Here is a 27,718-nt window from a genome sequence, read left to right as displayed (position 1 = left end):
CTGTCACTGATTTGCACACACATGAGTGAAATCTGTACGTTGTGTGCAAGTCCTGGCGCATGTACGGCAGTCCTTGCTCTGCGTGAGCTTCGCTCTGCCTGCTGGCATTGTGCAGACACACTGGTAAGTGTGTGGAGTGTGGGACAACGAGGTAGTGGGGCTTGAACTGTTTTATAGTATTTAGAATTCCGTAGTGGATTGTTAAACAGGTCTAAAAGAGACTTGGTGGTATTTGAGGAAATCGATTGAGGTTTTCAGAGGGGCTAAGAATGCATTCTCCGCCCCCCCTTCACGTAATGAGATATTCGATCGGCCCCTACAGTCTGTGCATTTACTATCCAGCATGTTTCCGGAAGTGGAGAAGCTTTAGATGATGAGGGATGTCTCTACTTTAAAACAGCAAGTGCATTTGTATGTTTAATGTGGAAGTTCTTTCTTGCTAAAAGTGTTTTGTTTCTCTGTGCTAGGGTTAATGACTTCAAAAAAAGATAGCGCTTCTGAATCAACACTTTCATTGCCTCCTGGGGAAGAACCGAAACCCGCAACAGAGAAAGATGGTAAAATAATTTTATAACTTCCACTCTAAAAATTTAATTTACTGATGGAACTTTAAAATAATATTATAGTGATAAAGCTTATATGGGGGCTAAGTTTTCACGTTTTTGAGAGAAGAATCATTGCAGGAAAAAATTATCCTTGGAAATACCTTAAGCAGCTCATCGTAAAGTGTGTACGTGGTTTCGGTATAAAATGCTGTGTGGTGCCTCTGTGTACACTTACAGTAGAGAGCTACCAGATTAAATGGAACGGAGGCTGAAAGGAAACTCCACAGTGGTAGATGACTTGATGAAAATGTTTAAAGTTGCCTTCAGCTATCAAATCATTGGGTGAAAAGAGCATGAACAGCACATTCAAGAGTATTCCTGCTTGCCTTCAGGTTAACTCAGAATATTGTAATACTACCCTTTTTTACCTTAAAGCAAATTAGTAGAATTTTTAAGTGTAAATAAGATTGGATTCTACTAAGCCATCTAAAGTGGAAGGTGAGTGAGAGCGTGGGGAGAGTGGGAGGTAGTCGGTTTCAGTGAGCTCACATGTGACGGTGCTCTCCTGTGAGAGTCCTCAGGCAGCGTGAATCCTTACAGTACAGTCGCTGGAGTTGTAAAGTCTTGTCTCTAGGAAGTACAGTACAGCTGGATGAAACCAGGTGTTTAATTCAACACTAGATAATCCACAACTGAGGAAGCTAAATGGAGGGCTTCAGAGGGATTTACCTGGAAAGGCACCTTATTGGTTCACTTCTTACTGTCCACCCCTCAATATGTCCTTTTCCTTTACCTGTTGTAGGTACCCTGCTTGGATCCAGCAGCAGCTCCTCCTCCACATCGTCTCTGGAACACAAGCCGAGCTACCCCAAGAAGCCGAACGCACGCAGCAATAACAAGAAGACAATGAGCAAAAGCCCGTCTGTCTCCTCCAGAGCCAGTGCTGGTATCTATGGCTTTTTCAACCAGGCTTTCTTGGTGTTTTTTATCTTGGTTTGTTTGTAAGTAGATTTGCTCTTTTTAAATGTGTAGAAGGGAACTTCTACTCCAGTCGGATTGAACTGCTTGTACTCTTCTGTCTTTCCCGTGCCCCTCCCCCCTCGTGAGTGTCCTCGGTCTCCCTGCCTTCCATCCCGTGGTCCTGCCATGTTCCTTGTCTGGACTGACTTCTTCTCTCACATGCATGTAACGCCTCTGACCCTTTAAGCTTCATTTTAGAACTTTATGATAGATCCTCAGATATGCGGAAGCCATACGGTTATTATCTTTTTTTCTCTCTTTTCTAATCTAGACCCAATAATAACTAACATGTATTGTATACTTATTATTTCAGGTTCTATTTAAGCACTTTACCTACCTTATTTCACGTAATTCTCAAAACAAACCTGTGGGTAGGTACTATTATTCTCATCCTCATTGTATGAGTGAGGGACCTGAGGAATAGGGAGGTAAGTCATTGGTGCCTGGCGGCAGTTTCTAAGTGGCACCTCTGGGCTTGAGCCTGAGGTCTGTCCGCTGCTTCCTCTGCCGTTGATATGGTTTGCCTCCATCCCAGGTACCTTCCGCTCTTCCTCCTGCTCCCGGGTCTCCAGACCCCTCATGGCCAGCCCGTAGAGAGCTGAACTGTTGCCCGTGGGCACAAGTACAGAGCCTCCCGCCGGGGCCCTTCATGTTGCTGCTCCACGTAGGACTTGACCTGGATTCTCATTTAGTTGAACGTTAGAAGTCTCATCCCTCTGCATTTTGTTGCTTACACCTTGAATCTAGATTTCCCACATACCGTTGTGTCGTCTTCATATTTAAAGTTCAGGTCCTTGCTTAATGCTAGCTAGGAGAGGCTCAGTGGCTCTCCTGACAGGTTGATGATGGTAACTCGCTGGGATGTGGTGAGTCCTGCATAACCTGGTTCAGTCCACATTTCTCCAGTTATGTGTAAGGATATAGAAAGTGCTTCATTGGGGTGCCTGGGTAGCGCAGTTGTTAAGCGTCTGCCTTCGGCTCAGGGACGTGATCCCGGCATTATGGGATCGAGCCCCACATCAGGCTCCTCTGCTGGGAGCCTGCTTCTTCCTCTCGCACTCCCCCAGCTTGTGTTCCCTCTCTCGCTGGCTGTCTCTCTCTGTCAAATAAATAAATAAAATCTTTAAAAAAAAAAAAAAAGAAAAAAAAAAGGAAGTGCTTCATAGCAGACTCTTGCCGAAATCAACACGTATGGAACACACTGTTTTAGCTACGTAGCAGGCTTGTCCAGAAAGGAAATGAAACTGTTTTGGCACAAATTGTTTTCAGTGAACCTCATAATAATGACCAGATTGTCTTTCACATACTTCTAACAGTTGTACTGAGGCAATATTTTATTATAGAAAATGTTCATGACAGGGTTGTTTTCCTCTTTAAAGTACTTACTGTCCCGTGATGGGGAGGAGCCCTTGGCAATAGCATTGATGTAGTAAGCCTACAGGCTGGGACTCTAAAAGCACAGAAGCTAGGAGTTTTGCCTGAAATTGTTGACTTGGAACTTGTATTTTCAGAGTAGGTGCTCCTTCCCCTGCGAGCAGTTTCTGTCTAGCCTCCCGAGCAGAGGCACCAGGACAGGGCTGTTGCGATCCTGCTTGTCCTCACCTTATTCACTTTGCAAGGCCTCCTTTGTTTGGAATTTGGGCTTCTGACATTTACTTGATTTTAAAATTTATATATGGGTATGGAAGTACCTGTGTAACTTTTTATTAGAAGTAGTTGTAGTGTACCTACATAGTTAACCTTTTTCCCCTCTTTATAGATTTAAGCCTGATGTAGGCTTAGATAGTAGTCGATGAAGAGACTGGTCAATAAGGGTGAGCAAGAAGACCTTTGGGGGGGGGAGCATGGGAGACCGTGACAGAAAGTCCATGACCTCAGAGACATTTCCTTAGGACGCTTTTCTAGAGTGAGTAGTTACTCCACTTTCTCCACAGATTTACGTTTGGGGGGTGCGGACATATTGGGAAGTGAGGGTAAAGAGGAGCAGGAAGAACGGATGAGAGGATGGCCGAGGTAGGGGAGGGGGTGTGTGTCCTCAGCGTTGTCGTATCAGTGGTCGAACACACTGTCCTTGGTCCGTTACATAGCCTGGAGACCCGCCTGAGGACTCGTGGTCATAGGGCCCGGGCTCTAATCCGGGTGCGCCATTGACTACCTGTGAACACCATGTCTCAGTTTAATTCCTGACTTTGTATCTTGTCTATCGTTATCGTTCTGTGGAAAGCACTTTGTAAACTGTGAAGTGCGTTGGAAATACTAGTTATCGTGAGGGCCTGTAGCGCTTTATCCACATCTGCTTTCTGTCTGGGTTTATGTTCCTCACTTGTTGCCATGGCTTTACTTTCTCTCCTGTTGGCAGTGTGACTTATCCTCTGTCCCCTGCCCTCACAGAGGCTTCTTTACCTTCCCCGATGATAGCGATTCAAGTCTGTCTATAGACTGATGGCAGAAGCCTCAAGGGCCCACTTCTTCTCTGTTATAATTGAACAGCTTTCTAGACAGTATTTCTGTAGGACTTCTGATATTTAATAGTGGGCTTTTCAGGGTTTACGTTTGAATTAAGGTGAGGAGGAGTGGTTTGGTCCTAATAAAGAAATCAGTTAGAGCTAATTGGAAACTAACAGCAATTTTCACGTTCAGGTCACCTTCCTGTATGTATAATTCACGCTGGGTCCCGATGAACAACTCTGAGTCCAGCATTTTAGCAGATCAGGCATTGGTACAGTGCAGCGCATGGGCCGAATCCAACCTGCCACCTACTTCTGTGAAGTTTCCTGGAACACGCCATGCCTGTTTTGTGTATGCATGTTCTTGTGCTGTGGTTGCAGAGCTGAGTAGTTACGATAGAGATGGTGTGGCCTGCATTGCCCCAAATACACTCTCTGGCCCTTTACAGAAAAAGTGTGTTGGCCTCAGTTCTAGCAGAGCACGCCCCGGGCAATCTGGATAGAATCAATACTTCCCAGGAACCGTGTGTGCCAGGTTCTTGTGGCAGTAATTTTTTCAGGAAACCCTCCACAGTTTCGTGGAATATCTTGACCTCACATGTGAGAACCACAGTTCTAGGTGATGTGTATCAGGAAAGGTGTCATACACGGAAATCTTTCAACTAGACTGGTTAGAACACGTGCTGATTGTTTGGCTAACATAATTTTTGAGGTTTTTTTTTCCCCCCCTGTTTGCTCTTTTCCCTTCTCTTTTCCTGCCCTTTCCCCTTCCCCCACCAACCGATTAAACAGGCTTGAGTTCCTCAGGAGCGTCTGTAGCAAATAACAGCCGCTGTGCAGGAGAGCCCCACCTCGGAGATAGAGTCCTGGTGGTAGGCCAGAGAATCGGCACCGTTAAGTTCTTTGGGACAACAAACTTCGCTCCAGGTAACTGTCTGTATATTCTTTGCTCAGTTTGAACCCTGTAGAATACAGAAGGTTTAAAATTTTACAGGTCGGTGGAAGGTAATGCTAGGGAGTTCTCGATGAAGGGTTCTCGTGGGTATTAGTTAGCTATGGCACTGGCGAGGGGAACCCTGACCGGACTCAGGCTGACTGTTGCCCGTGAGGTGTTCCTGCCAGTTGTGTTTTAAATTGTCTAATGTTAAAATTTGTTTTCGTTCTCCAGCTTCACTCTCACTGATTGCCAACTGTGCTCAATAACAGAGAGAAAATAGCAGGATTAGATTTTGGCTAAGGATATTATTTTTTTTTTAATTTCAAGTTTTTATTTAAATTCTAGTTGACATATATGGTAAAATTTGTTTCAGGTATAGACATCAGTGATTCATCACTTGCATGTAACACCCATTGCTCATTGAGAGTGTCCTCCTTTAATCTCCCTCACTCATCTAGCCCATACTACACCCACCTCCCTCCAGCAGCCCTCAGTTTGTTCTCTATAGTTAAGAGTCTCTTATGGTTTACTTCCCTCTCCCCCTTTCTTTCCTTCCCTTCCCCTATATTCATCTGTTTTGTTTCTTAAATTCCACATACAGGTGAAATCATATGATATTTGTCTTTCTCTGACTGACTTATTTCACTTAGCATAATACACTCTAGCTCCATCCACGTTGTTGCAAATGGCAAGATTTCATTCTTTTTGATGGCTGAGTAATATTCCAGGGGATTTATACCACATCTTCTTTAAGCATGCATCAGCTGATAGACACTTAGGCTCTTTCCGTAGTTTGGCTATTGTTGATAACGCTACTATAAACATCGGGGTGCACATGCCCCTTCGAATCAGTATTTTTGTGTCCTTTGGGTAAATTGCTAAGGATATTCTTAAAATGAGTTCACAGCATATAGCTTTTATCTGAATGGCTTGGAAAGAAAAGCCAACAAACAAGATCGAGGGAAAATGAAAAAGATTCTGTGTACCCTGGGACCTTAAAAATACATGTTTGTGTATTTACATATTCATTCCAATCTAGACTTAATATTGTGTTTCCAAAAGTAAAGATTAGCTTTCTTTTGCACTTTCAGTGATTTTAATTTCAAACATGGAAGCCAGTTGAATGAAACCATGTTTGTGTATTTTAAATGGCAATATGCTATTTTGACACATGGTGGCATTGCAGCATTTTAAGAAAAGGTTACCCAGAACATTGATTTTAAATTTGTAGTATTCTGTCGAGAACTGTGAAGGATCTGAGTTTTTACCCTGTGTGTGTAAGCTGACAAGTTAGATTGCCACAGTTTCATAGATCCTGATGGAAGACGTTAGGCTCCTGATTCAGAGACAGGACTTCCATGGTCCCAGCAGTGGCAGAAGCAGAGGGTCAGCATTTTCTTGCACTCGCTCTCTGAGCCCCAGTTCCTGGGGGGTGACACCTGCATACCCAGTGGTTTATGCCGCAGGAGAAGGCCCTGAGCTTAAGGAATCTGAACCTTTATATTAGACAACACACATGCCTGTATTTTGTGCAGGGCCTGCTGCCTGCACTCTGTCTCTGTCCTCCAAGGCTGTCCTCTGTGCAGACATCCATGAAAAGACAGTCAGCACCTCTGTTCATAAGACATGCAGAAACATGAGTGAGCCATGGAGAATTGTCTCCCAGCACGGTCTTGTTTCATTATACCACTTATAATTGCAATCCAACTAATTGATTTGAGTTGGGCTGTGTGTTGTATAATTCATGGCTCTCACAGGTCTCCAGGTAGTAATTGAGATGAGTTAGGATGGTCTTAATATAGTTCTCAAATAAAAACTTAAGAATCCCAAAGCTAGGGTGTTTTTCACAATCTCCATGTCTTTTGAGTTCCCTTTCTCTATATTAAACAAAGTTAGAGTGGTTTCATTCACTGGATAGAATTCATTGTTTTAGGTTGACTTTGAATTTTTTAATTCCTGAGGTTAAGCATTTAGAAATTTGGGTGGTCATAAGCAAACAGAAAGTTGGGAACTTTTCTGTTAAAGTCATACTGTCCTTTTAGAAAGTAGTAGCCTGCATGTCTTGTGGCATCAAAATTTAGATCAGTCAGTTCTAGAGAACAGTGCTAATTAAGTGAAGCTTTTTAGATTATAAGATCTAGATCTGCAGGAGGTCATTTTTAGCCTTTTTATCGGAAAAAAATTACCATTTAAATGGGAAGTGATACAAGGTGTAGTCACAATTGTTAACACTTGTCACATCTTTCTGTGTGATGTTACACTTCTTCAAGAGTCATATGGTAAACATGTTGCCGTTATATGGCATGTTGTAACACTGAACAGTGTAACTGTGGCGATCAGAAATAAAAATGGCAACCGTACAACCTTGGTTAATGACATTCAGATATGTGATGACCTACTTCCAGAGCATTGCTATGGCTAAGAAGTAAGTTTGTTTACGTTACCCTGTACTCCTACACTGTTTAAGTATAGGAGACTGTGGTCATGCATTAATCTCAATGCAAAAGTATCGAGAAATGGGCTCAAATGCCATCTTTTTGAACATAAGAGAAAAAGACACGAACTTCTAGGTTGCCATTTTTGAGGTTATATAGACTCTTTGAATTAGTAATCTGGAAGTAATGATATTTTTGTATTTTGGAATTAGCAGTAAGTTTCTCACTATCTAAATTCTTATTTTTTTATGTGACGCTGATTGTAAGCGACCAGATGCAATTACTACTGTGCTCTCCTTTTAAATAAAAATGAATGGATCATTAGACACTTTTAACTGGTCTTGAGGTGCCCTCAATTTGAGAATCCTTATTCCACGAGTATGTATGCATTTACTTAGACTGGGAGTATATGTCCATTTACCTAATTCTCACCGCAGTAAAAGCAACCTCACTGCTTTAATTTGGCCCTCTAGAAAAGGAAGTCCTATTATGTTCCTCAGAGTGGGCCCCTTCACATACTTAAAATAAGCCTTTTAGAAAATTCTTCCTCCCAGCTAATCTAAATCTTTTCACTAAGGTTAACTATTATGATTTTTCTTTTTATCCTGGGTGGGGAAACAAAAAGAGAAAAAAGAAGAGTCCCCATGAAGTCTAATCATATTTTCCATATTACTTTTGTCCTTCCTAATTATTTAAGAACCGTTTGTGATGTCGGAATGTTGGGAAAGTGAAAGGAAAAGACTGCACGTACACTTTACGATTCATATACCTCCGTGTTGTGTTGTGCTTCTCACTGAAACATGCCGCATCACTGAGTCAAGGACAGTTTCTTTCTCATTATAGCGTGTAGATATACTGTGGTCATAACACTACTTGCATAATAGCTAACTCGTGCTGAATTTGTGTATTTTCTCTCTCTCCTTTAATGTACAACTGTAATTGCGTTTTGTAAAATGTTTTTCCTGTTCATTTTTTTTGAATTTTCAAATTTTATCATTTGAAAGCTCAATGATCATGGTGCTTTTCCATCATTTTCGTCATTTTGTGAAAATGGGAAGCCATTCGGGCTTTGGGTTTGTATAATAGCGTAACCATTTTGGGTAAAATGCAGATGCTTTTAAAAATCCAATATTCTTGTTCTAGGATATTGGTATGGTATAGAGCTCGAGAAACCCCATGGAAAGAATGATGGTTCAGTTGGAGGTGTGCAGTATTTTAGTTGCTCTCCAAGATATGGAATATTTGCTCCCCCATCCAGGGTACAAAGGTGAGAAAAATGAAATTTATGTTTATTCACAAGGTCTTTTTGTAATTTGCAATGGTTTATAGTTAGAGTTCCTCATTTTATATTAAAGACACGCACTGACTACAGCTCGTGTCTTCTTTCAAGGGGTTAACCAACCACCTTCTTCAGAGAGAAGGCTCATGGAAAGCTAAATTTGCTTTGCTGAGGATTTGCAATTTTAAAACCCTCCTTTATTCCTCATTTGCAAACCCTATGAGTATGTGTAGGCTATTAGAAGTGGCGTTTGCTGCTAAGAACAGTGAGAGCAGCAAGCTTAATCTGTCATGCAAACAAAAGTAAAAATGCTCTCTGATTGCTTCAGTCACATCCTAACTACATTAAATTTCCTGCCAGCAGGCACCCCATTCATTCTCCTCCAAACCTAATGGAACCAAAATGGCTTTTTCCTCTGATTTCTTTAGTTTTCAAAAATAGATAGGCAGTAGATCTTCGGGGGAAGAGAAGCTTTAAGGATTTATATATAATGTACCTCCTCGGTGTTTCTCCTTAAGATGGTACACTTCAGTACCAGCTCACTCTGGGTTTAAAAAGAACAAGAGCAGAGACAAGTCCTCGTGAAATTCCAGGTACCATTATGTGAAATGACTTATGTGCTGGGAGGAGTTGGCTTGGCGTGCTCTTCAGTGGAGGGGAAAAGGGATGCTGATCTTTAAATAGAAAAGAACATATATGGTGTAATCACATGCATGAGAATGGATCTGCCATCACGTCCCAGAGCCCCGTCTAGTTCCCTTCCAGCGAGGCTGTGGGACTGCCTCCTGGCAGATTATAGAGTTTTTAGATCCGTCCTCCACCTCACTTTGTTTTTCTTAATAATTTCATATAATTTTTGCATTAATTTCTTTCTTCTTTGTTTGTACTTGATATACTTTTTTCCTCATCATTTATGACAGTATAGTATTGAACACATATAATGCTTTGCAGTTTACGAAGTATCTTCCATTGAATGTTGTTTCATTTGATCCTAATAAGTACTGGGTCAGGTAAGCTGGAAAATAACAATAACTACGACAAACATTTATTGAGCATTGAGTAAGTGGTGGGCTCTGTACAGTGTACTTTAGATGCATATTTCATTAATCCCCCTCAAACCCAGTGAGTTGTAAGGTATTATGATTGTTCCATTTTGCCAGTGAAGAAAAGTTTAAAAAGATAAAGTGACTTAGCTAAAGTCATGTAGTTATCACAGGGGAGCAAAAAATTTTCCTCTACCCTCTTGGGTCAGTAGTTGATGAGGGAGTTGAGGAGTGTTGTTTGTGAATTAAATTGACAACAGATAGATTAACAGGAGAAAAGGCATACAAATTTATTACATTTAAATTTGCATGCACCTGGGCCTCACAGAGAGACATGAATACCCATGTAAGTGGTGCGATGGGAGTGTTTATGGACCGTCTTACTAGGAGGAAAGGAGGGAGAAAAAGGCCACTGAGGGGTGGACAGATGGTTTTTAGGAAAGACAACTGGGTGGGAGATAAGATAGTTTGTGACGTCTGTCTGGGTGTGGTGTTAACTTGCCAGCTCCTCACCTGTGAGAAGAGTCCATCTTCCCTGCTTGGTGAAGCTGCTGCTGAGCGGATATAGTACAAAAGGGTTCTTTTTTGGGAGCAGATAAGGAGAGTTCAGAGAAAGCCTCTTCCTGCATTTTTTTTTTTTTTTGATTCTCAAATGTCTTTAGCTCAAAATAATCCTTATGCCAGAATGGCATGTTTTGGAGTGGCATATTTGGATCTTACACTAGATAACGATGGAGCTGGACTCAGCCCAGATTTGTTATTTTGTTGTTTTTCCTAAGCCCTTGCTTTTAGACAGTTTGCTGTTTTGTGGTCGACATTTTATAAATCAAGAAACAGATACTAGCCAGTGCACAGCACTTCCGTGTGCCAGCATGGTTACTAGCTCCACACGGATTGTTCACACCTGGGAAGCTCCCTCTGGCTCAGGTCCTATAATTATCCCTACTTCACAGGTGGGGAAAGTAAGACACAGGGAAGTTATGTGAGTTGTGCAAGTGTGCACAGCTCTCAAGCGGGGATTTGAACCCAGGTAGTTGAATGTATGTTCTTGACCAGTACCCTGTAATGATTAAAAGAAGGTCGCTGACTTTCTTTAGGACCGATGTCTTTATTGATGATTGACTTAGGGTAAAATCCATGCTGAGTCCCCAGTCTTCTGGATTCTCTTATTGCTTTGGACAAATCTTCATTAACACATTGCTACAGTCTCTTACAAGTTTTATTTGTCTTTTAGTCGTGAGGACTGGGGTTCTTCATTTTATGTTTGATTACCCAGAGGACACAGTTTGGCATATTTTAGGCACAGTAAATACTGACCAAATCTAGTGTAGTGTTTCTTTATGCTGGAACAGCTTACTCCCCTTTTATATTATGAAGCCACTTTCTTTCTCATGGTTTCACGTTCTTTTTCTTGCTTTGTTTATGGAGCGCATGGATTTCACCTTTTTTTTTCCCCTCTTGCCTTCTGTTTAGTCTTCTTTAAGGTGATTCATTTAAAAGCGTCCCCCTCTTAGGAGATACAGGGCTCTCTCTCTAAATGAATTGCTGTCTCGATCCAGCTGTCTTCCTGTCATCTTCTGATTGTCTCATTCATCATCATCAAATACTATTAAGTGTCTTTTAGCACTTTGTGCTGTGCTAGGCATTCTATAAGCAAATAAAACAGACATGGTCCCTGATTTTGAGGAATTTCTAATTTAAACCAGCTTTAGAGCTCTTGAGACACCACTGATCTTCAAGAAGAAAGAATTTTAAACTGGGGACTGCTTGAGGACAGTCTTAATAAAGTAGTGACCAATCACAATCCCACACCTCCCAGATTGTGGTTGTCTTTTTCCCCCCTCCATTCCATTAGGAAAAAAAAAATGTGCCTCCTCTCCGAGAATCTGCACATGTTATTTCCTCTGCTTGGATAGCTTTCTGTTATCACCCAGCTTTCACTGAATTCATACATTTTCTTCTGCTAATATCTAAATCATCCAATATTTCTTTGCAGAAATTCCAAGAAAACTTATGGACTAGATCTAATCTTATCTCTCTACCTACTTACCTAATTTTTTTTGCCTAGGTGGTCTTCATCAGCACAGTATTAATTTTCTTATTCTTAGTTCTCACAATTAGGTACTTATTAATGAACTGATCACTTTTAGAATTAAGTTCTTCTGAACTACCCATCACCACCTAATTATCTGTCCTCTTCATCAAGTCCTACTCGTTGCGTTCATCAGCTCTCACTGATTGCTGTAGCGTGTATGTCGTGTAAAAACCACGCACGTGAAGTGCAAGGTGGAATTGCCGATATTGTGAGAGTTGCAGGATTTCTAGATGGTGACCAAGTGTCCTGCAGGAAGCAGGCTGACAGAATGAAGGCTTTGTGCGGGTCAGGTCAATAAACAGTGGAAAGAAAATGAGACTGTGAGCATTGGCTTTTAAACAGTGAAGAATGATTTGAATATTAAAAAATACAGACAGACCTGTCAGGAAAGTTACCTTTATGGTTGTACTGAGAGTCAAATACAAAGTAATGGATGTTGAATTGTATTTAGCCATGCAATTTTATCAGAAAATCACATGCATACACAGACTGAGTCAGGATCTTTTTTTTTTTCAATTTAAAATGTGATGTTTTTATAATTCTGATCGAACATTTGTTAAATTTAACATAAAACAAATTTCTTTTCAGATTTTTTTAGTTTCATCTTTGAAGATAAAGTTCCAAAGAAATAAAGTCAGGTCCCTGTTTTAAGTGAATTTATGTTAAGTTGCCTTTTTCTGCATTACTTATCCTTAGATACCAGGGCTCTCTTGTGTTTTGTTATTGCCTGTCTTCTCCGCTAGCTTGAAGTTCATTCCTGGCTCCCAACATATGCTCAATAAATGTTTGTTGAATAGGTGAAATAAGAAATAACCATCGGTGTGAAAACCTCAGTTAAGGGGTGCCTGGGTGGCACAGCGGTTAAGCGTCTGCCTTCGGCTCAGGGCGTGATCCCGGAGTCCTGGGATCGAGCCCCACATCAGGCTCCTCTGGTGGGAGCCTGCTTCTTCCTCTCCCACTCCCCCTGCTTGTGTTCCCTCTCTCACTGGCTGTCTCTATCTCTGTCAAATAAATAAATAAAATCTTTAAAAAAAAAAAAAAACCTCAGTTAAGAGCCAGTCTTAAATCTGAAGACCTGCTGCTTCTGATGAGGTTTGCTAATTAGGTTTGTTCTATTCACAGGGTAACGGATTCCCTGGATACTCTATCTGAAATTTCTTCGAATAAACAGAATCATTCTTATCCTGGTAGGTTTATACAGGTTTATGTTCCTAATAATTATTCCTTTGCTTTTATTTATCAAAAAATTTTTTATTGTGAAGTATATGTGTATACAAAAGAGTATGTAAATGCCTTTATATATTTCCCGTAATGATAAAGCAAACATCTGTTACGTGCCCCCTTGCTGCAGATGACCTGAACAGTAGTCCTCAGTAATCCTCAGATTATGAGCCTTGAATTTTATGTTAATTATTCCCTTGATTTTTAAGATATTTTTATCACCCATATATAGATATATTAATAAATAATGTGTATTATAAAATGTGTATATGTTTAATTGTCGTTGGCTGTTCTGTTAGTGTTCCAGTAAAATTTATTATTCATTCTATACTTGATGGATATTTGTATTATATTTGTTTTTTTACTATTTCATACTAGACTGTTGCACACGTTTGCCAAAGTTTCTCTAGGGTTGCGAGGCATGGGCCATACAGATCTTCAGCCTTCCTAGGTAATGGCAGACTGTTTGCAGGGCCTGTGCCCACGAGCAGGGGATGAGAGCCTCTGCAGCCCCTTATCTCACCAACACTAGTCCTGTTTGATTTAGAAGTCTTTGCCCATCTGATGGATTTAAAATGTATCTCGTGGTTTTAATTTGCATTTTCCAGATTATAAATGAGGTTGAGCCTCATTTTTTTCATGTTGATCTGTCATATGCATTTTCTATGACATACATGTTTAAGTCTCTTGCCTGTTTTTCTTTTCGTTCGTTTGTCTTACTAATTTGTAGGTTTCTGTATATATTTTGGACATTAATACTTATTGCCAGTCTGTGTATTGTGACTATCTTGCTTGCCTGGTTTTTGACTTGTCTTTTGCCTCTCCCCGCCCCCACCACCCTTTTGGTGTCTTTGGATAAGCAGATATTTAAAAATTTTAAGTAGTCAAAATGGCAAACCACTGGGACACCTGGGTGGTTCAGTCCGTTAAGCGTCTGCCTTCGGCTCAGGTCGTGATCCCAGGGTCCTGGGATTGAGCTCTGCATCAGGTTCCTTGCTCAGCGGGGAGCCTGCTTCTCTCTCTGCCTGCGTCTCTCTCTCTTTCTCTCTCTGACAAATAAAATCTTAAAATAAAAAAAAAAAGCAAACCACTATGTTTTCCATGTTTTATCTTAGGAAATCTTTTCCTAAAACAGACCTCACACAGATATTTTCCTATATTGCTTTCTAAAAGTTTTGTATTTTTGCTTTTCATATTTATCAATTCACCTGGAATTGATTTTGTGTATAGTGAGGGTCTAATTTCATTTTTTTCCATAGGATAACCATCTGTGTAAGAGTGATTTGTATAACTAGTCCTTAAATATTTGTTGAGATTAATTTCATGGCCTGTGAATTTTCACCATTCTGATAGATGTGTAGCAGTACCTCGTTGTTGTTTCCATTTGAAATTCCCTGATGATGTATGTAATGTCATATTAGTTTGCTGCAGCTAGCATAACAAAGTACCAGAGATGGTGTGGCTTAAACAAAGGAATTACTTTCTCAAAATTCTGGAAGCTAAAAGTCCAAGATCAAGGTGTTAGCAGGGTGGGTTTCTTCTAAGGCTCTTGCCTTGCCTTGTAGTTGGGGACCTTCTTCCCATTTCTTAATAAAGTCTTTCCCTCTGTATGTGTCTGTGTCTTAATCTCTTTTAGGTGTCTAACCTCTTAAGGACACCAGTCATCTTGGATTAGGGCTGACCTATTTCATTTGATTTTAACTTAATTGCCACTTTAAAGGCCTTGTCTCCAGATACAGTCATATTCTGAGGTACTGGGTGTTAGGATTTTAACATGAATGGGGGCACAATTCAGCTTGTAACAGAAGTTGAAGATCTTTGCACGTATTTGCCATCTGTCCATTTTCTTTGGTGAATTGTTCATTCTGGTCTTTTGCTCATTTTAAAAATTATGTTCATTGTTTTCTTATTGTTGAGTTTTAAGTATACAAAATTTTGTATACTTTGAATGCTAGACCTTTACCAGAATGTGTTTTGCAAATATTTTCTCTAGTCTGTGGCTTGTCTTTTCATTGTCTGAACAGTTTATCACAGAGCAGAAGTCTTTAATTTTAGTGAAGTCCAGGGTATCAATTTTTTTTTCATGAATTGTACTTCTGATGTTATATCTGAAATGTCATCATTGAACTCGAGGTCATCCTGATTTTCTCCTGTGTTATCTTTTTAGGAGTTTACAGTTTTGTGTTTTCTATGTAGATCAGTGATCCAAGGAGCTAATTTTTGTGAAAGGTGTAAAGTCCGTGTCTGGATTCTTTTTTTTTTTTTTTTGCATATCTTAGGACTATTTGTTAAAACGTCTATCCTCCGTTGAATTGCCTCTGCTCTTTTGTCAAAGATCAGTTGAGTATATTTGTGTGGGTCTGTTTCAGGGCTCTCTGTTCTGTTCCTTTGATCTATTTATCTTTCACTAATAACCACATTGTCTTAACTACTGTAGCTTTCTAGTGATTCTTCAAGCTTCTTCAGTCTTCTTGATCTTCTCCCTCAATCTTAAGCTAGTTATTCTGTACTCTTTGCCTCTCCATACAAATTTTCCAGATAGTTGGTACCTACAAGATAATTTGTTGGGACTTTGATTGGGATTGCACTGATTGTATAGATCAAATGGGGAAGAACTAACGTCTTAACAATATTGAGTCTTCCTATCCATGAACATGGAATACCTCTATTTAACTTATTTGATTTCTTTCATTAGAGTTTTATAGTTTTCCTCATATAGATTTTGTACATGTCTTATTAGTTTTATACCAATATAATTCATTTTTTGGTGTTAATATAAATGGTATTGCTTTTTAAATAATTCTTTTTACCTTATATCTGCTTTCTTTTGGTCAAATATTTGCTTAACATATCTTTTTCTATCAGTTGTCTTGTAACTTTTCTATATCCTTATGTTTTTGGAATATTTTCTAAATAGGATATGGTTGGATTTCACTTCTTTAAAAAAATATGGTTTGACAATGTTTGCCTTTTAACCTGAGAGTTTCACCTATTTACATTTATTGTAACTACTCATATATTTGGATTTATTTATGCTGTTTGTTTGCTATTTTTTCAATTTTTTTTACTTGTGGTTTTCTTTCTTGACTTTATTCTAGTTATATACTTACCCCCTCTTGTTCCATTCTCTACTTGAATAAAAGTTATACTCTATGAACATACCTCTTAGGAATTACCATAGGTACTTTGACATACATATTTTTAGCAAAGTCTAAAGTTTAATCATCATGTGTCCTCTTTCCCAAGTGACAGAAAATCCTTATAAACTGAGTTATTTAGTTTCTATTTTATTTCTGCCACAAATTTTGCATTATTATAATAGTTTTTTCTATAATTAATAACCAGTATTTAATTTGCTCATATATTTACCAGTGTCTTTAGTCTTTATTCTTCAGAACTTTAACTTGGGATCATTCTGTTCCCATCAAACATATATATATACACACACACACACACATATATATACACATGTACATATATACATACATATATATATATATATATTTAAAGATTTTAATTATTTAAGAGAGAGAAGAAGCAAGCACAGAGAGAGAGTGAGAAGGAGAAGCAGACTCCCTGCCGAGCAGGGAGCCCAATGCCTGGCTTCATCCCAGGACCCTGGGATCATGATCTGAGCCGAAGGCAGATGCTTAACTGACTGAGCCACCCAGGCGCCCCTAGCACATGTATATTTTTTGAAATTTCTTTTAGAAAGGGTCTGTCTCTCAGTTTTTGTCTTTTCTAATGATAGTTTTAATGGGTAAAACTAACAATTGGTGGAAATTTGAGTTTGAAAGATGTTTTCTCCCTGTACATTGACAATATAATTTTATTATTTTCTGTCTTTTGTCACTTGTTTGAGAAGTCTGCTATGAGTCTGCCTAACCTGTACTTCTGTAGGTGATTTATCTTTCTTTTTGACTGCCATTAGAGGTCTTCTCTATTTCCTTAGTGTTTTGTATAGTTATAGTTTTACTATGATGTTGCCTATATGGCAGTTTCTTTTTGACTATCCTGTTTGGTATCATGGGTCTTCCTGGATCTGGGAATTAGCATCTTTGATCAATTCTGTGAAACTCTTGTCTATATACTTAAAATATTTCTCCTTCAATCTCTTTATTATCTCTTTTAGAAGCTCTGATGAGTAGTGTTAGTAGACTTTCTCACCTTCCCATACCTCTTTTATATTTTTCACCAGAAATGGACTGTATTCTAGACATCTTCAGCTCTATCTTCGTGTTTCCTGATTCTTTCTTCAGCTGTGTTTATTCTGCTGTTTAATCCAGCCACCAAGTTTTTAGTTATAAAATTTTCATTTCTTTTTTCCTTTTCACAAATCTGTTTTGTAGTACTTATTATCACTTGTTATTTCCCCATATTTTTAAGTTTTTCTTTTATGTCTTTAAATATTTTAAATGTTGTTATCTTTTATGTTATATAATTCCGTATCTGAAGTCTCTGTCAGCCTAACTTATGCTTTTGCCAGTCTGTTTCTGTGAGCCTATGGTACCTTCTTTCCTTGTGAATTTTGTAATTTATTCTTGTGAGGTGCTTATTCTACTCAGAATTTAATGTACAGGAATTCTTTGAGGCCTGGCTTGATGCCTCCAGAGAAGATTGTATTTACTTCTGCCAGTTACTCCTGGAGGTACTGCCAACCTGAGACTACTTTAATTTGCAATTCCCTGCAGTTATTTTTTATTACATAGATAAAATGAATTTGGCTCTTGTTCACAAATTTCGAAGGGAGAAGATTTTGCCACCTTCTGAGCATTAAGGTTGACACAAGCCACTTTGTTTTGTTTTTGTCAGAATGGTGTTTCATTCTGTTTCTCATTTAACCTTACATTGAGGGTGGGCTGGCTGGGATCTGCATATTAACCAGGAGTCTTGTGTTAGAGTCCCCCTTTTGTTAGGCCCCAGGTTTTATGTCCTTTCCCGTCTCCTGTGCAGCCAGTAAGGCAGAAGCCAAAGTTCTCTAGAATTTAGTGGCAATCCTGTGGTACATCTCTTTGAAATTGTGTCTTTGTATCAGCTCAACAGTTCATATATATTTTTAATTATAGTCATATGAAATTATACTTGCTTAGATCAAGAGATTGATTCAGCACATCTGGTCTGCCATAACTTTCCAGAACTGGAAATCTTACTCTTTTTAAAAAACATCTTTTTAAAAATGTACCTTTCATGAAATCTTTTTTTTTTTTTTAATAACTGTCATTTGGGGATGCCAAGAATCATAAACTCTGAAATTTATTGTTCAATATTTTATAAATGGCATATTTAGTGATAGTGTTTTTAAGCCATTTTATCCTTTCTTTCATATGATTTATCAAGATTACAATATTTGAGAATAAAAAGATTCAGGTTTATCAGTGTCTAATTTAGTTTTATTTGGTTTTCAATAAGTTTATAGTAAAAACCTCCAAATGGAATGTCATGATCTTAACTTATTTATGCATATGCATCGTTTGATGAGAAAGGTAAGATAAAAATTTGTCAAAAAATCTAAACCACTGTTCTGTATGTACTTACTTTCTTTGCTTTGCTTCCACAGAAACATTTGATAGAACACCTATAGAAGAAATGATATAACTTTTAATGAGGACTGCAAATTTGTGATTTATTTTTTCCTCTTTGACCTTCACTTTGACATTTAGGTTTTAGGAGAAGTTTCAGTACGACTTCTGCTTCTTCCCAAAAAGAGATTAACAGAAGAAATGCTTTTGCCAAGTAAGTATTAAGAAGATTTAGAAAAACGCTTCTCAAGATGAACATGACAGGATTCTGTGAAGGAAGAAAGTAGATTTTGTACCTTTTGCGTTGCTTGGTAGAATTCTAGCGCTTACAAGAAAAGGTGCGAGGAGTGTATTGCAGAGTCCTCCCTCCTTCCTCCGCAAGCTCAATTAAAAATGTCACCAGTGACTAAGAGTAGTATGCTGCTTGTATTTTCAGAGAGATTTAGTACTGTTAATAAGTGTTGGAGGAATTTACATTTTGCGTTATCATTGAATTGGTGGATTGATTTTTTTTTTAAAGATTTTATTTATTTATTCGACAGAGATAGAGACAGCCAGTGAGAGAGGGAACACAAGCAGGGAGTGGGAGAGGAAGAAGCAGGCTCATAGCAGAGGAGCCTGATGTGGGGCTCGATCCCATAACGCCAGGATCACGCCCTGAGCCGAAGGCAGACGCTTAACTGCTGTGCCACCCAGGCGCCCCGGGTGGATTGATTTTAAACTGTTTACTTAATTAGTCAGAGATTTGATTTAATATTTTCAGCAACACATGAAAGAAATGTCAGGTCTGTTTGCATAAAGTGATCTTAATATTATTTAAAAAAATACTCCTACTTTCTCTCGTAGAAGATACTGCTTAAAATGCTTTTGTTGTTTCTTTTATAGAACCTTTTTTTTCTTTTTCATTTATATTGATTTCCCTCAGACCCACTTTACTCCCCCTGATATTTTTCTGACACTTTTGGAAACTTTTTTATTTTTAGAGGAATAGGAGTCTCTTCTAGATTGATTGGGTTAAGGAGTTCTTTTTTTATTTTAAATGTTTCCAGTTAATCTGGAGGCTAATGCCCCGGAGCTGTGGAGGGGGGCGGTGAGGAAGGAAAAAAAGACTGGTTGAGTAGGAAGGCACACTTGCTTAAGTGTGGTGCTCCGGAAGTCACTAGAAAGTGGAGCCCAGGCACTGGAACTGGATAATCACCTGAGCAACAGGTAGGGGATTTATATAATCTGGCCAGAAGTTCCTCGAGGCATCACAAGGATCTGAACGTTCACTTGCCAACACTGATTGTCCTAAGACACTGCTAGGTACTGTTTAGCGGGGTTGGCTAGGGGTGTTGTTTTTGTTGTTTTCTTTCCTCCAAACCTTCACCAGTGTTGAGTGTTGAAATTGGTCTCCTCACTTGAGTAGCTGAGCGTGTTAAGGGCAGTGACTCTCTGCTCCAGTTTCTTGAAGATATCCGAGAGTTCTTAGGCAGAATGGAAGAGACTTTTGGGATAGAAAGGACCCAGGGGCAGGGGGGCAGTGTCAAAGGCCATGTGAGATGCTGGGGGTGGGAGAGAACGATGTCCAGGGAGCCAAGGGAAGGACGAGAAATCGGAACCATGGGAATTATGCAGCAGGTATGGGCAGACACAAGGTCATCTGCTGACGTGAGGGAAAATGTGAGGACCTTCTCTTTATTTTCTATAAAAATCAAAAGAAATGAAGTTTTACTGATACTTGTACAGATTGAGACTAGTACCTGTTTAAAAAAGAAGATACTCTTTTATTGAGGGTATAAAATCAAAGGAAGACATTGGGTATTGGCATTTTTAAAAATAATTGATTTTCGCTTATAGAGCACAGGACGAAAGTGTTTGGTGGCTGCTGTTGTAAGGAACAGCAGGAAGACTTTGGGTGTTGGCAACTATTAGGAGAGAGGCCTGTGATCTTGGGCTGGGGCAGACCCGAGAGTGACGCTGTCTTCTGCCCAGGGCACGGAGATGATCGGGTACTGTGCTGTGGCTAGGCTGGAAGATGATATATACTGAAGACTGGGTTGAAAAATGAATTCACTCAGATTCCCCACACACTGCCGTTTTCTTGTTTATTCATATGGAAATAAATGATGCTTCCAATAGAAACATGGAGAATGTAGCGGTATGAAAATTTCTGGGGAGGAAACTTGAAGGGTTTGTGCAAAGGACGTGCCTGCCCCACATGAGAGAGGCCGTGAGGAGAGGGGAACAGGATCTGGTTTTCTGCGTCATTTGTCGGGATGACAGTGATGAACACATTTCATTCAGAGGGCAACATGATGGCAAGGGGCTTGATGCAGTTCTGTCTTCAGAATTCTCTGTGTATCTAATGCCAAGAATAGTGGTAGAGAGGAAGGGGGCTTGGGATTTGAACTGGGCACCACAGCAACCTGGTAGTCAGGAGCAGTCCGCCCTCTCCCACCTGGCATCCTGCCTGCATCTGTGTCCCGTTGCCACACACGGCCCGGGCCGGTCCTTGCCAGCTTCTCTTTCAGCCTGTCTCCGTGCTGTCACAGCACGTCCCATCTGCGGAATCCAGCGGGTTGACACAGTTTATGTGGTCAGCTCAAATTTGAATGTTTTTCGGCAGAACTCACAGAGTTCATTCTGTTGCATGTTCCATTATGTCACATCATCCATTTGCATTCACTGCCTGTGCCCTGAAGCTTCTCAATTCTTAAACGCACAATGAAGTCCAGATTCACTGGCACGGCATCTAAAGGCCCGCCTGTGCGCAGAGCTCCTGTCTGTGTCCCCCGACTGCGCTCTCGTGGTGATAGCCTCATCGGTGAGGCTCACATGTCACTGCCTCGCTGAAGCTCCTTTCCTGGCCTTTAAGGGAGGCTAGAGTTCTTCCTCTTTTTGTGCTCCTTCTGCACCGTTTACAGTCTGTCTTGCGGTGTTGATGACATTTTACTGATTATTATGCACAAGTCTAGAGCCTAGCCCCGGGCCTGCCATTGCATAGGTGCTCAGTTAATGTTTTTGAATGAGTAGCTCTGAAATGTACTGTAATTCAGTTTCTCACTTCCCTGAGTTTTGACATAACTTGAATCAGATCATCTTATTAGAATGTTAACTCTTCACCCAAACCATGAATTTTTGGTTTAGAGCTTGAATTCATTTTTTACTTGTTTCTTTCTCTTAAAACTTTTTTGATTATGAAAGTTGATCATACAACATTTGAAAAATTATAAAAAACTAAGTGCAGAATAAAGATCATCTGAAATTTTTATCACCTAGATGAAATTATTACTTTCGTTTTGGTATATACTTTCCCAGTTTTTTTTCCTAAAGCATGTATCTGAATTTTAAACCAAGTTGGACAAATCATACTCTACATACCCTTTGAAAGCTTTTTCCCTTAATAAATCTTGTATTCTTTAACAGTTTTCTTCAGTGTGGCTTTTGCAATGTTTTAAAAGACTGTTCTCTGATATGGAAACATTTTTTTGGCATAATAATAAATGAAAAACATCATAATGTAATACTAGGTGCCAGACTTTTCATACATGTGTATCTGCTTCCCTCCCTTCCCACGTGTGTGTGTGTGTGTGTGTGTGTGTGTGTGTGTGTTCACGCAGATATCCAGCTCTATTTCCTTGTGGTTCTTTCCTGTTTTCTAATGCATGTATTTAGCTGTTTAATTTATTTGGAATTTAACATACAGTGAATGGTAAGAACCATATTCTTTTCCCCCAAATGATTTTTACAGCAGTCCTAGTTGAATGTTCACTTCTGTCCCTACCGATTTGAAGTTTTCCTTTTTAATCAGGAAATTTCTTTAAGGTATCTTTTCTGTGTCATGCAGAAGTACATTCTTGTGCCGGAGCCACGTTGTTTTAGTTACAGTAACTTTAGAATTTAACATGCTGGCCATGTAAATCTTTGCTGTGTTATTTTTCAGTTTTGTCTTAATCACTAATACCCATTTGTGGTTATAGGCGCCTGGCCTTTGTGCTCGGACCGCCTTGCATGGGAGCCCCGTCTGTCCTCCTCACTATCTCTCTGACCATAGGCAAATAGCTTAATTTTTTTGATCCTCAGATTCTTCTTCTGTTCGAAGGGAGATCATATCTACAACAGTGGTTTGGATGAGGTTGGATAAGAGAATGGATGGAAAGTGCCTGGCACGTAGTCGGTGCTCAGGAAATGATAGACGGTGTCCTTTTAATGTAAAATTTAGAATGATTTTGTGAGGTTGCAAACTATCCCTCTGGGGGGTGAATTTAGGGAGAATTGACACACACGTTTCTATCCAGGAGCAAAGCTTGTGTATTTTTCTTTTGTATGTTCTTCAGTAAAGGTTTACACTTTTCCCAACAGGTGTTATGTATCCTTTCTTAACCTTATCATTGTATGTGTACATTTGTGATAAATCCTACTTTCTTCCATTATATTTTCTAACTAGAATTCTATCACATATTGGCAGATGTGGCTTGGGGCAAATCTTTGGACCTCAGTTTTCTTACCCATAAGATTAGAGTGGTCTTCCTTTCTTACAGGGTCGTTGATGGAAGGAAACGAGACGTTGTGTGTGACTGTGTATTAGGAAGTATAGACAGTGAAAGAGAGGATGAGTAGGACCCAGCTTCTTCCAGGCACCATGTGGTGTGGTAGCAGGTCGTGACGTGCATTGTCTCTACAGTGGGGACAGGGAGGAGGGTTTTAGAGGAGAGGTGGTAGGCGGATGGAGCGTGCAAAGCTCCCGCGGTGGCGGATTCAGGACAACAGTTTGGGGGAGTCTCAGGTCATATAGGGCAACAAGAGCCTGGGGGTGTTTCTACTGTGAGTTCCAGGCTCAGCGACCTTGCAGTGGCAGTGGAGGGAGCTCTGGGGCGGAACTGGCTGAGGCCTGGATGAGCTCCTGGCGTGGGTGGGGGCTCGGTTGTTTCATTCTCAGGTCAGGTTGGTGGCGGGTGCTAAGAGGCAGGACGTTATAAATAACGGTTTGTAGAGAAAAGGAGAGGAGTCCTGCTCCTGGAAAGTAAGACCCTCCTTACTCTTAGTGGCAGGGAGGGTGGTAAAAAGTGTGGCTGGAGTTCATTCATAGAAGATATATATACATTTATTTTATAAAATTATAGATAAGCAGTTTTTAAACATTGTTTTTCAGGTAAATAAATGTTTAAAAAGTGAACAAAAGGTCATTTTAATTTACCACAGCCCTAACGCTATGTTCTTTTTTTTCTTTTTTTTTGCTTTGATAATTGAACGCAGTTAAACAGGTTATATAAATGTATTTTTTCTAGTGGCTGTTTTACAGAAAGTAAAAATATGTGTGTATATGTGTATGTGTGTGTGTTTGTGTGTGTGTGTATTTAGAAATTGCTAGTGAAAACTTAAATCCTGATTAGGTTACTATTGAAATTGCCAAGAGAGAGAAATGTTTCAACTGCTGAACAAAAGTGAATCCTACTATTGCTATTTAGAATAAAAACAAGCAGGGTGGGTGAGCGAACGGTGTTTTGCTTTTTTTTTTTTTTAATGGTTTTTTATTATGTTAGTCACCATACAGTACATCCCTGGTTTCTTTTTCTTTTTTTTAATTTTTTTTATTATATTATGTTAGTCACCATACAGTACATCCCTGGTTTCTGATGTAAAGTTCAATGATTCATCAGTTGAGTAACACCCAGTGCACCATGCAATACGTGTCCTCCTTGCTACCCATCACCAGCCTATCCCATTCCCCCACGCCCCTCCCCTCTGAAGCCCTCAGTTTGTTTGGTTTCTGATGTAAAGTTCAATGGTTTGCTTTGTGAACTAACGGTGAGCAGTGAGCGTGGCGTGGGCCCGAGTCTGCCAGCCGCCCGCGGGCTCCTGCTGACCGGCGGCCTTGCCCTTCCCCCACCAGATCCAGACCCGCCCTGCGCCGCAGCTGGAGCAGCAGCACCACGGCCGGGGGCCTGGAAGGGAGCGTGAAGCTGCACGAGGGGTCCCAGGTCCTCCTCACCAGCTCCAATGAGATGGGGACCGTGAGGTATGTGGGCCCCACTGACTTTGCTTCTGGGATCTGGCTGGGACTTGAGCTTCGAAGCGCCAAAGGGAGAAATGACGGAGCCGTGGGTGACACGCGCTATTTCACCTGTAAGCCGAACCACGGGGTCTTAGTCAGGCCGAGCAGAGTAACCTATCGGGGAATAAATGGGTCGAAGCTTGTGGACGAGAACTGTTGAGCTAAACTTCTAACGTATTCGGCGAGCTCGTATACAGACATAAGATAGAGAGTCCATGGCCAATGGTTTGTTTATTTAGGCATTAGTTTCGATTTGAAAATAGACTTATCTTCCTAAAAAAACAATTTAACAATTCAGAGACTCCTTCAGAAAGCTAGAAATCTGAACTGGGGGAACCATGGTTCTCTTAAAACAAGCTCAAAGTAAGCATTTTTAAGAGCTTTTAAAGCTTTAGAGCCAAGAAGATTCTGAGACTTAGGGGGAAAAATGTGCCATTAGGTAACCAACTGATGTTGCTTACTATGTTTCATTTTTGCACATAATACTGGATTTTTCATCCGCTGTCATTGTGAGACTTTTCACAAGCTTTGGTTCACATATGACCTTCACATACCTTTTTCTGTCAAGTATTTTTGGAGTTTTTCTTTCTGTACTAAGTACAATAAGAGAAGAGCGGCTCTATGATTAGCGTAGTTTATATATATGTGTGTGTGTGTGTGTGTATATATATATATATATATATATATATATATATATTTTTTTTTTTGTGAAATGATTTGCCCTTTCAGGAATGCCTCATCTAGAGAGAATATTAAAACTCTGGAGTCGGGTGGGCCTTCGAGGCTTTTCTGCTGAGCCTCTCAGCCATTGCCAGAGAGAGAAATGGAAGTTCTAGAGCAGTTCTTCTCTTACCCGGGGTCTCTAGCTGATGAACAGAGCTCAGGATAGAATGGGGGTCTCCTGACCCATGGCTTGTGCTCTTCCCTCTGTACAAAGTACGTAATCACAGATTTTTCTTCTGTGTTGGCACTTGCCTCGACTGGATGAGCTACAAAACCCCATCATTAGGTTTACGAATTCAAGTCATAATTAGAATTTTTTGCACATACTTGTCTAATTCCTCATTGGGCATATCTATAAAACACACACTTGAAGCACTTTTAAAACATAATGCACTTTCATCTTTGTGGAGAATTTGCCATTATTTCTTCCTGGGATATGAAAAACATTTAGAAAAATTGTATTTAAGAGAAGAGAGTAAATTAAGATGTGTTAGGAAGAATATAAGTTATTCATTTAAATGTTTATGATTTCTTGATGTTTTTGGTTCTTTTCATAAAACTGGTGTTTGCTATCTTTGCTGTTTTATATTTTCAGAATTATATTGTTGCAGAATTCAGCCTGTTACAAAGCTACAGAACTGTATCATGTTTTTGTATTTCTTTTTGAGCACATGTTAACAAGCTGGGCTTCAAAATAGAGTGATATAATGTAAAACATTTGTGTTGTGGATATGTTTTGATGTTTATGTCCTATATGTGTAAAGATTTATCTCTTATTGTAGATATTTAGCCTTTAAGCTACACAGAAATATTGAAACAGTTTATAAGATTAAAAGTATCTCGCTTTGTGCTTAGAAATAATATGTTGAACTATTTTGCAGTATACTATTTAAAATCTAAATTCTGTTGCTTTGCTGCCTTTTTAAAAAGAAGTGTGGTATTTCAAATATTGCCAGAACTATTTTCCTGATATACATTTGCAAAATATGGCTGCTTTATAATCAAGGAGTATTTTTATTGATTGAAGAAAATGCCTGTATTGCAATTCAGAAGTAAACTTATTTTATTATACAGCTTATTTCTTTAAAACTCTATTTATACCTTAATATGAAATTCATGACTCCTCTGAACTTGGGTGTCCATAATTCTTCCCGTTAAATATGAAATGCTTCGGAAACAGTGATGCCAGCTCTAAGGTCAGGGAAACAGTTGTTCTCATGCTTAGATTAGGGTCATTAAATCCGTATAATGTGTGTGTTTACGTATACTGTACATACAAGTCAGGTGTTTTCATTTGTGTTTTGCTTATTAAATGTCATTCACAGTTCAATTCTTGAGTATTAATAAAAAAGGGAAGCTGTTTTGGTTTTGGAATGTTGTCATTACCCTTCCTGCATCTTCCTGCATCTCCTCTTCTCTCAGTAACTCAGGGAGCACGGGCTTCGTACTTAACTTTTTTTTTTTTGTCTTACCACGATGACTTAGATTTGTCCTATCCCTCTAGAGCCTTAAAAAGTATCTTGCTTTCTACTCAACAAGTAAAGTTATGTTTTTAGCCACCCTCCTAGTATATTGTTTTGATGGACAGAGAACCATTTAAGAGAAGAAGAATAGGTGGGGCGCCTGGGTGGCACAGCGGTTAAGCGTCTGCCTTCAGCTCAGGGTGTGATCCCGGCGTTACGGGATCGAGCCCCACGTCAGGCTCCTCTGCTATGAGCCTGCTTCTTCCTCTCCCACTCCCCCTGCTTGTGTTCCCTCTCTCGCTGGCTATCTCTATCTCTGTTGAATAAATAAATAAAATCTTAAAAAAAAAAAGAGAAGAAGAATAGGTTTCCAGAGTTTTCTAAAATTGCTTCATTTTGTTTTATACCAGCGGGATTTCATTTGTCTATTTAGCGTAGGATAGACTACTTTGAATTTAGATTTAAAAAACATATAAATAATTACCTACATTCTACTACAAAGCTTCATTTTTTAGGGTAACTTGGTGGGAATATTATTAAGTGCTTAAAAGTGTTCAGATGCAGGTGTTTGCCGACTCTGAACTCAGACGTTGTAGTCTTGGTCTGAGATGCTTGCACCCTCCTCTCCAGAACTGTGTACCATCCCCCACCTCCCACCGCCACTCTTTTTTGATTTTTCTCCTTAGTATGTACCATTCTTGGTCATGCTAGACTTTTTGCTGCTTATTTCTCTCTTCCCTCGCTAGAAGCAGGGATGGATTTGACTGGTTCATTGCGTTATCCCTGACACCTAGAGTAACACCTGGCATCTAGTCGATGCTCAGTGAATGCTTGTTGAATGAACAGAGGCAATGAAAGCCACTGATGGTTCAAAGCAGAGATATCTAACCAGCTTCAGACAGGTGACCTCAAGAGACCAGGCCCTGGAACAGGTAATTGTGCTCAGTAGGGGAG

At 39.7% G+C, this 27,718-nt stretch overlaps 1 protein-coding gene across 4 annotated transcripts in view; it reads left to right on the top strand.

Moving 5' to 3' along the window:
- The window catches only part of CLIP4 (CAP-Gly domain containing linker protein family member 4), a 68,136-nt gene extending 41,474 nt beyond the window's left edge, over positions 1 to 26,662 (top strand). For all 4 annotated transcript variants that reach the window (XM_019804223.2, XM_034659702.1, XM_034659703.1 and 1 more), the window contains exons 10-16: positions 468 to 557; positions 1,348 to 1,491; positions 4,805 to 4,939; positions 8,528 to 8,651; positions 12,924 to 12,988; positions 18,683 to 18,755; positions 24,417 to 26,662. In XM_019804223.2, coding sequence (XP_019659782.1) covers positions 468 to 557; positions 1,348 to 1,491; positions 4,805 to 4,939; positions 8,528 to 8,651; positions 12,924 to 12,988; positions 18,683 to 18,755; positions 24,417 to 24,738 — 953 coding nt within the window. In that variant the 3' untranslated portion in view covers positions 24,739 to 26,662. The remainder of the gene's footprint in view (positions 1 to 467; positions 558 to 1,347; positions 1,492 to 4,804; positions 4,940 to 8,527; positions 8,652 to 12,923; positions 12,989 to 18,682; positions 18,756 to 24,416) is intronic.
- Positions 26,663 to 27,718: the final 1,056 nt, after the last annotated feature.

This window comes from Ailuropoda melanoleuca, chromosome 4 (assembly GCF_002007445.2).
Source record: "Ailuropoda melanoleuca isolate Jingjing chromosome 4, ASM200744v2, whole genome shotgun sequence".
Classification (NCBI taxonomy): Eukaryota; Metazoa; Chordata; class Mammalia; order Carnivora; family Ursidae; genus Ailuropoda; species Ailuropoda melanoleuca.
Note: the sequence above shows the minus strand (reverse complement) of the source record. Positions and strands in the feature narration are given on the sequence as shown.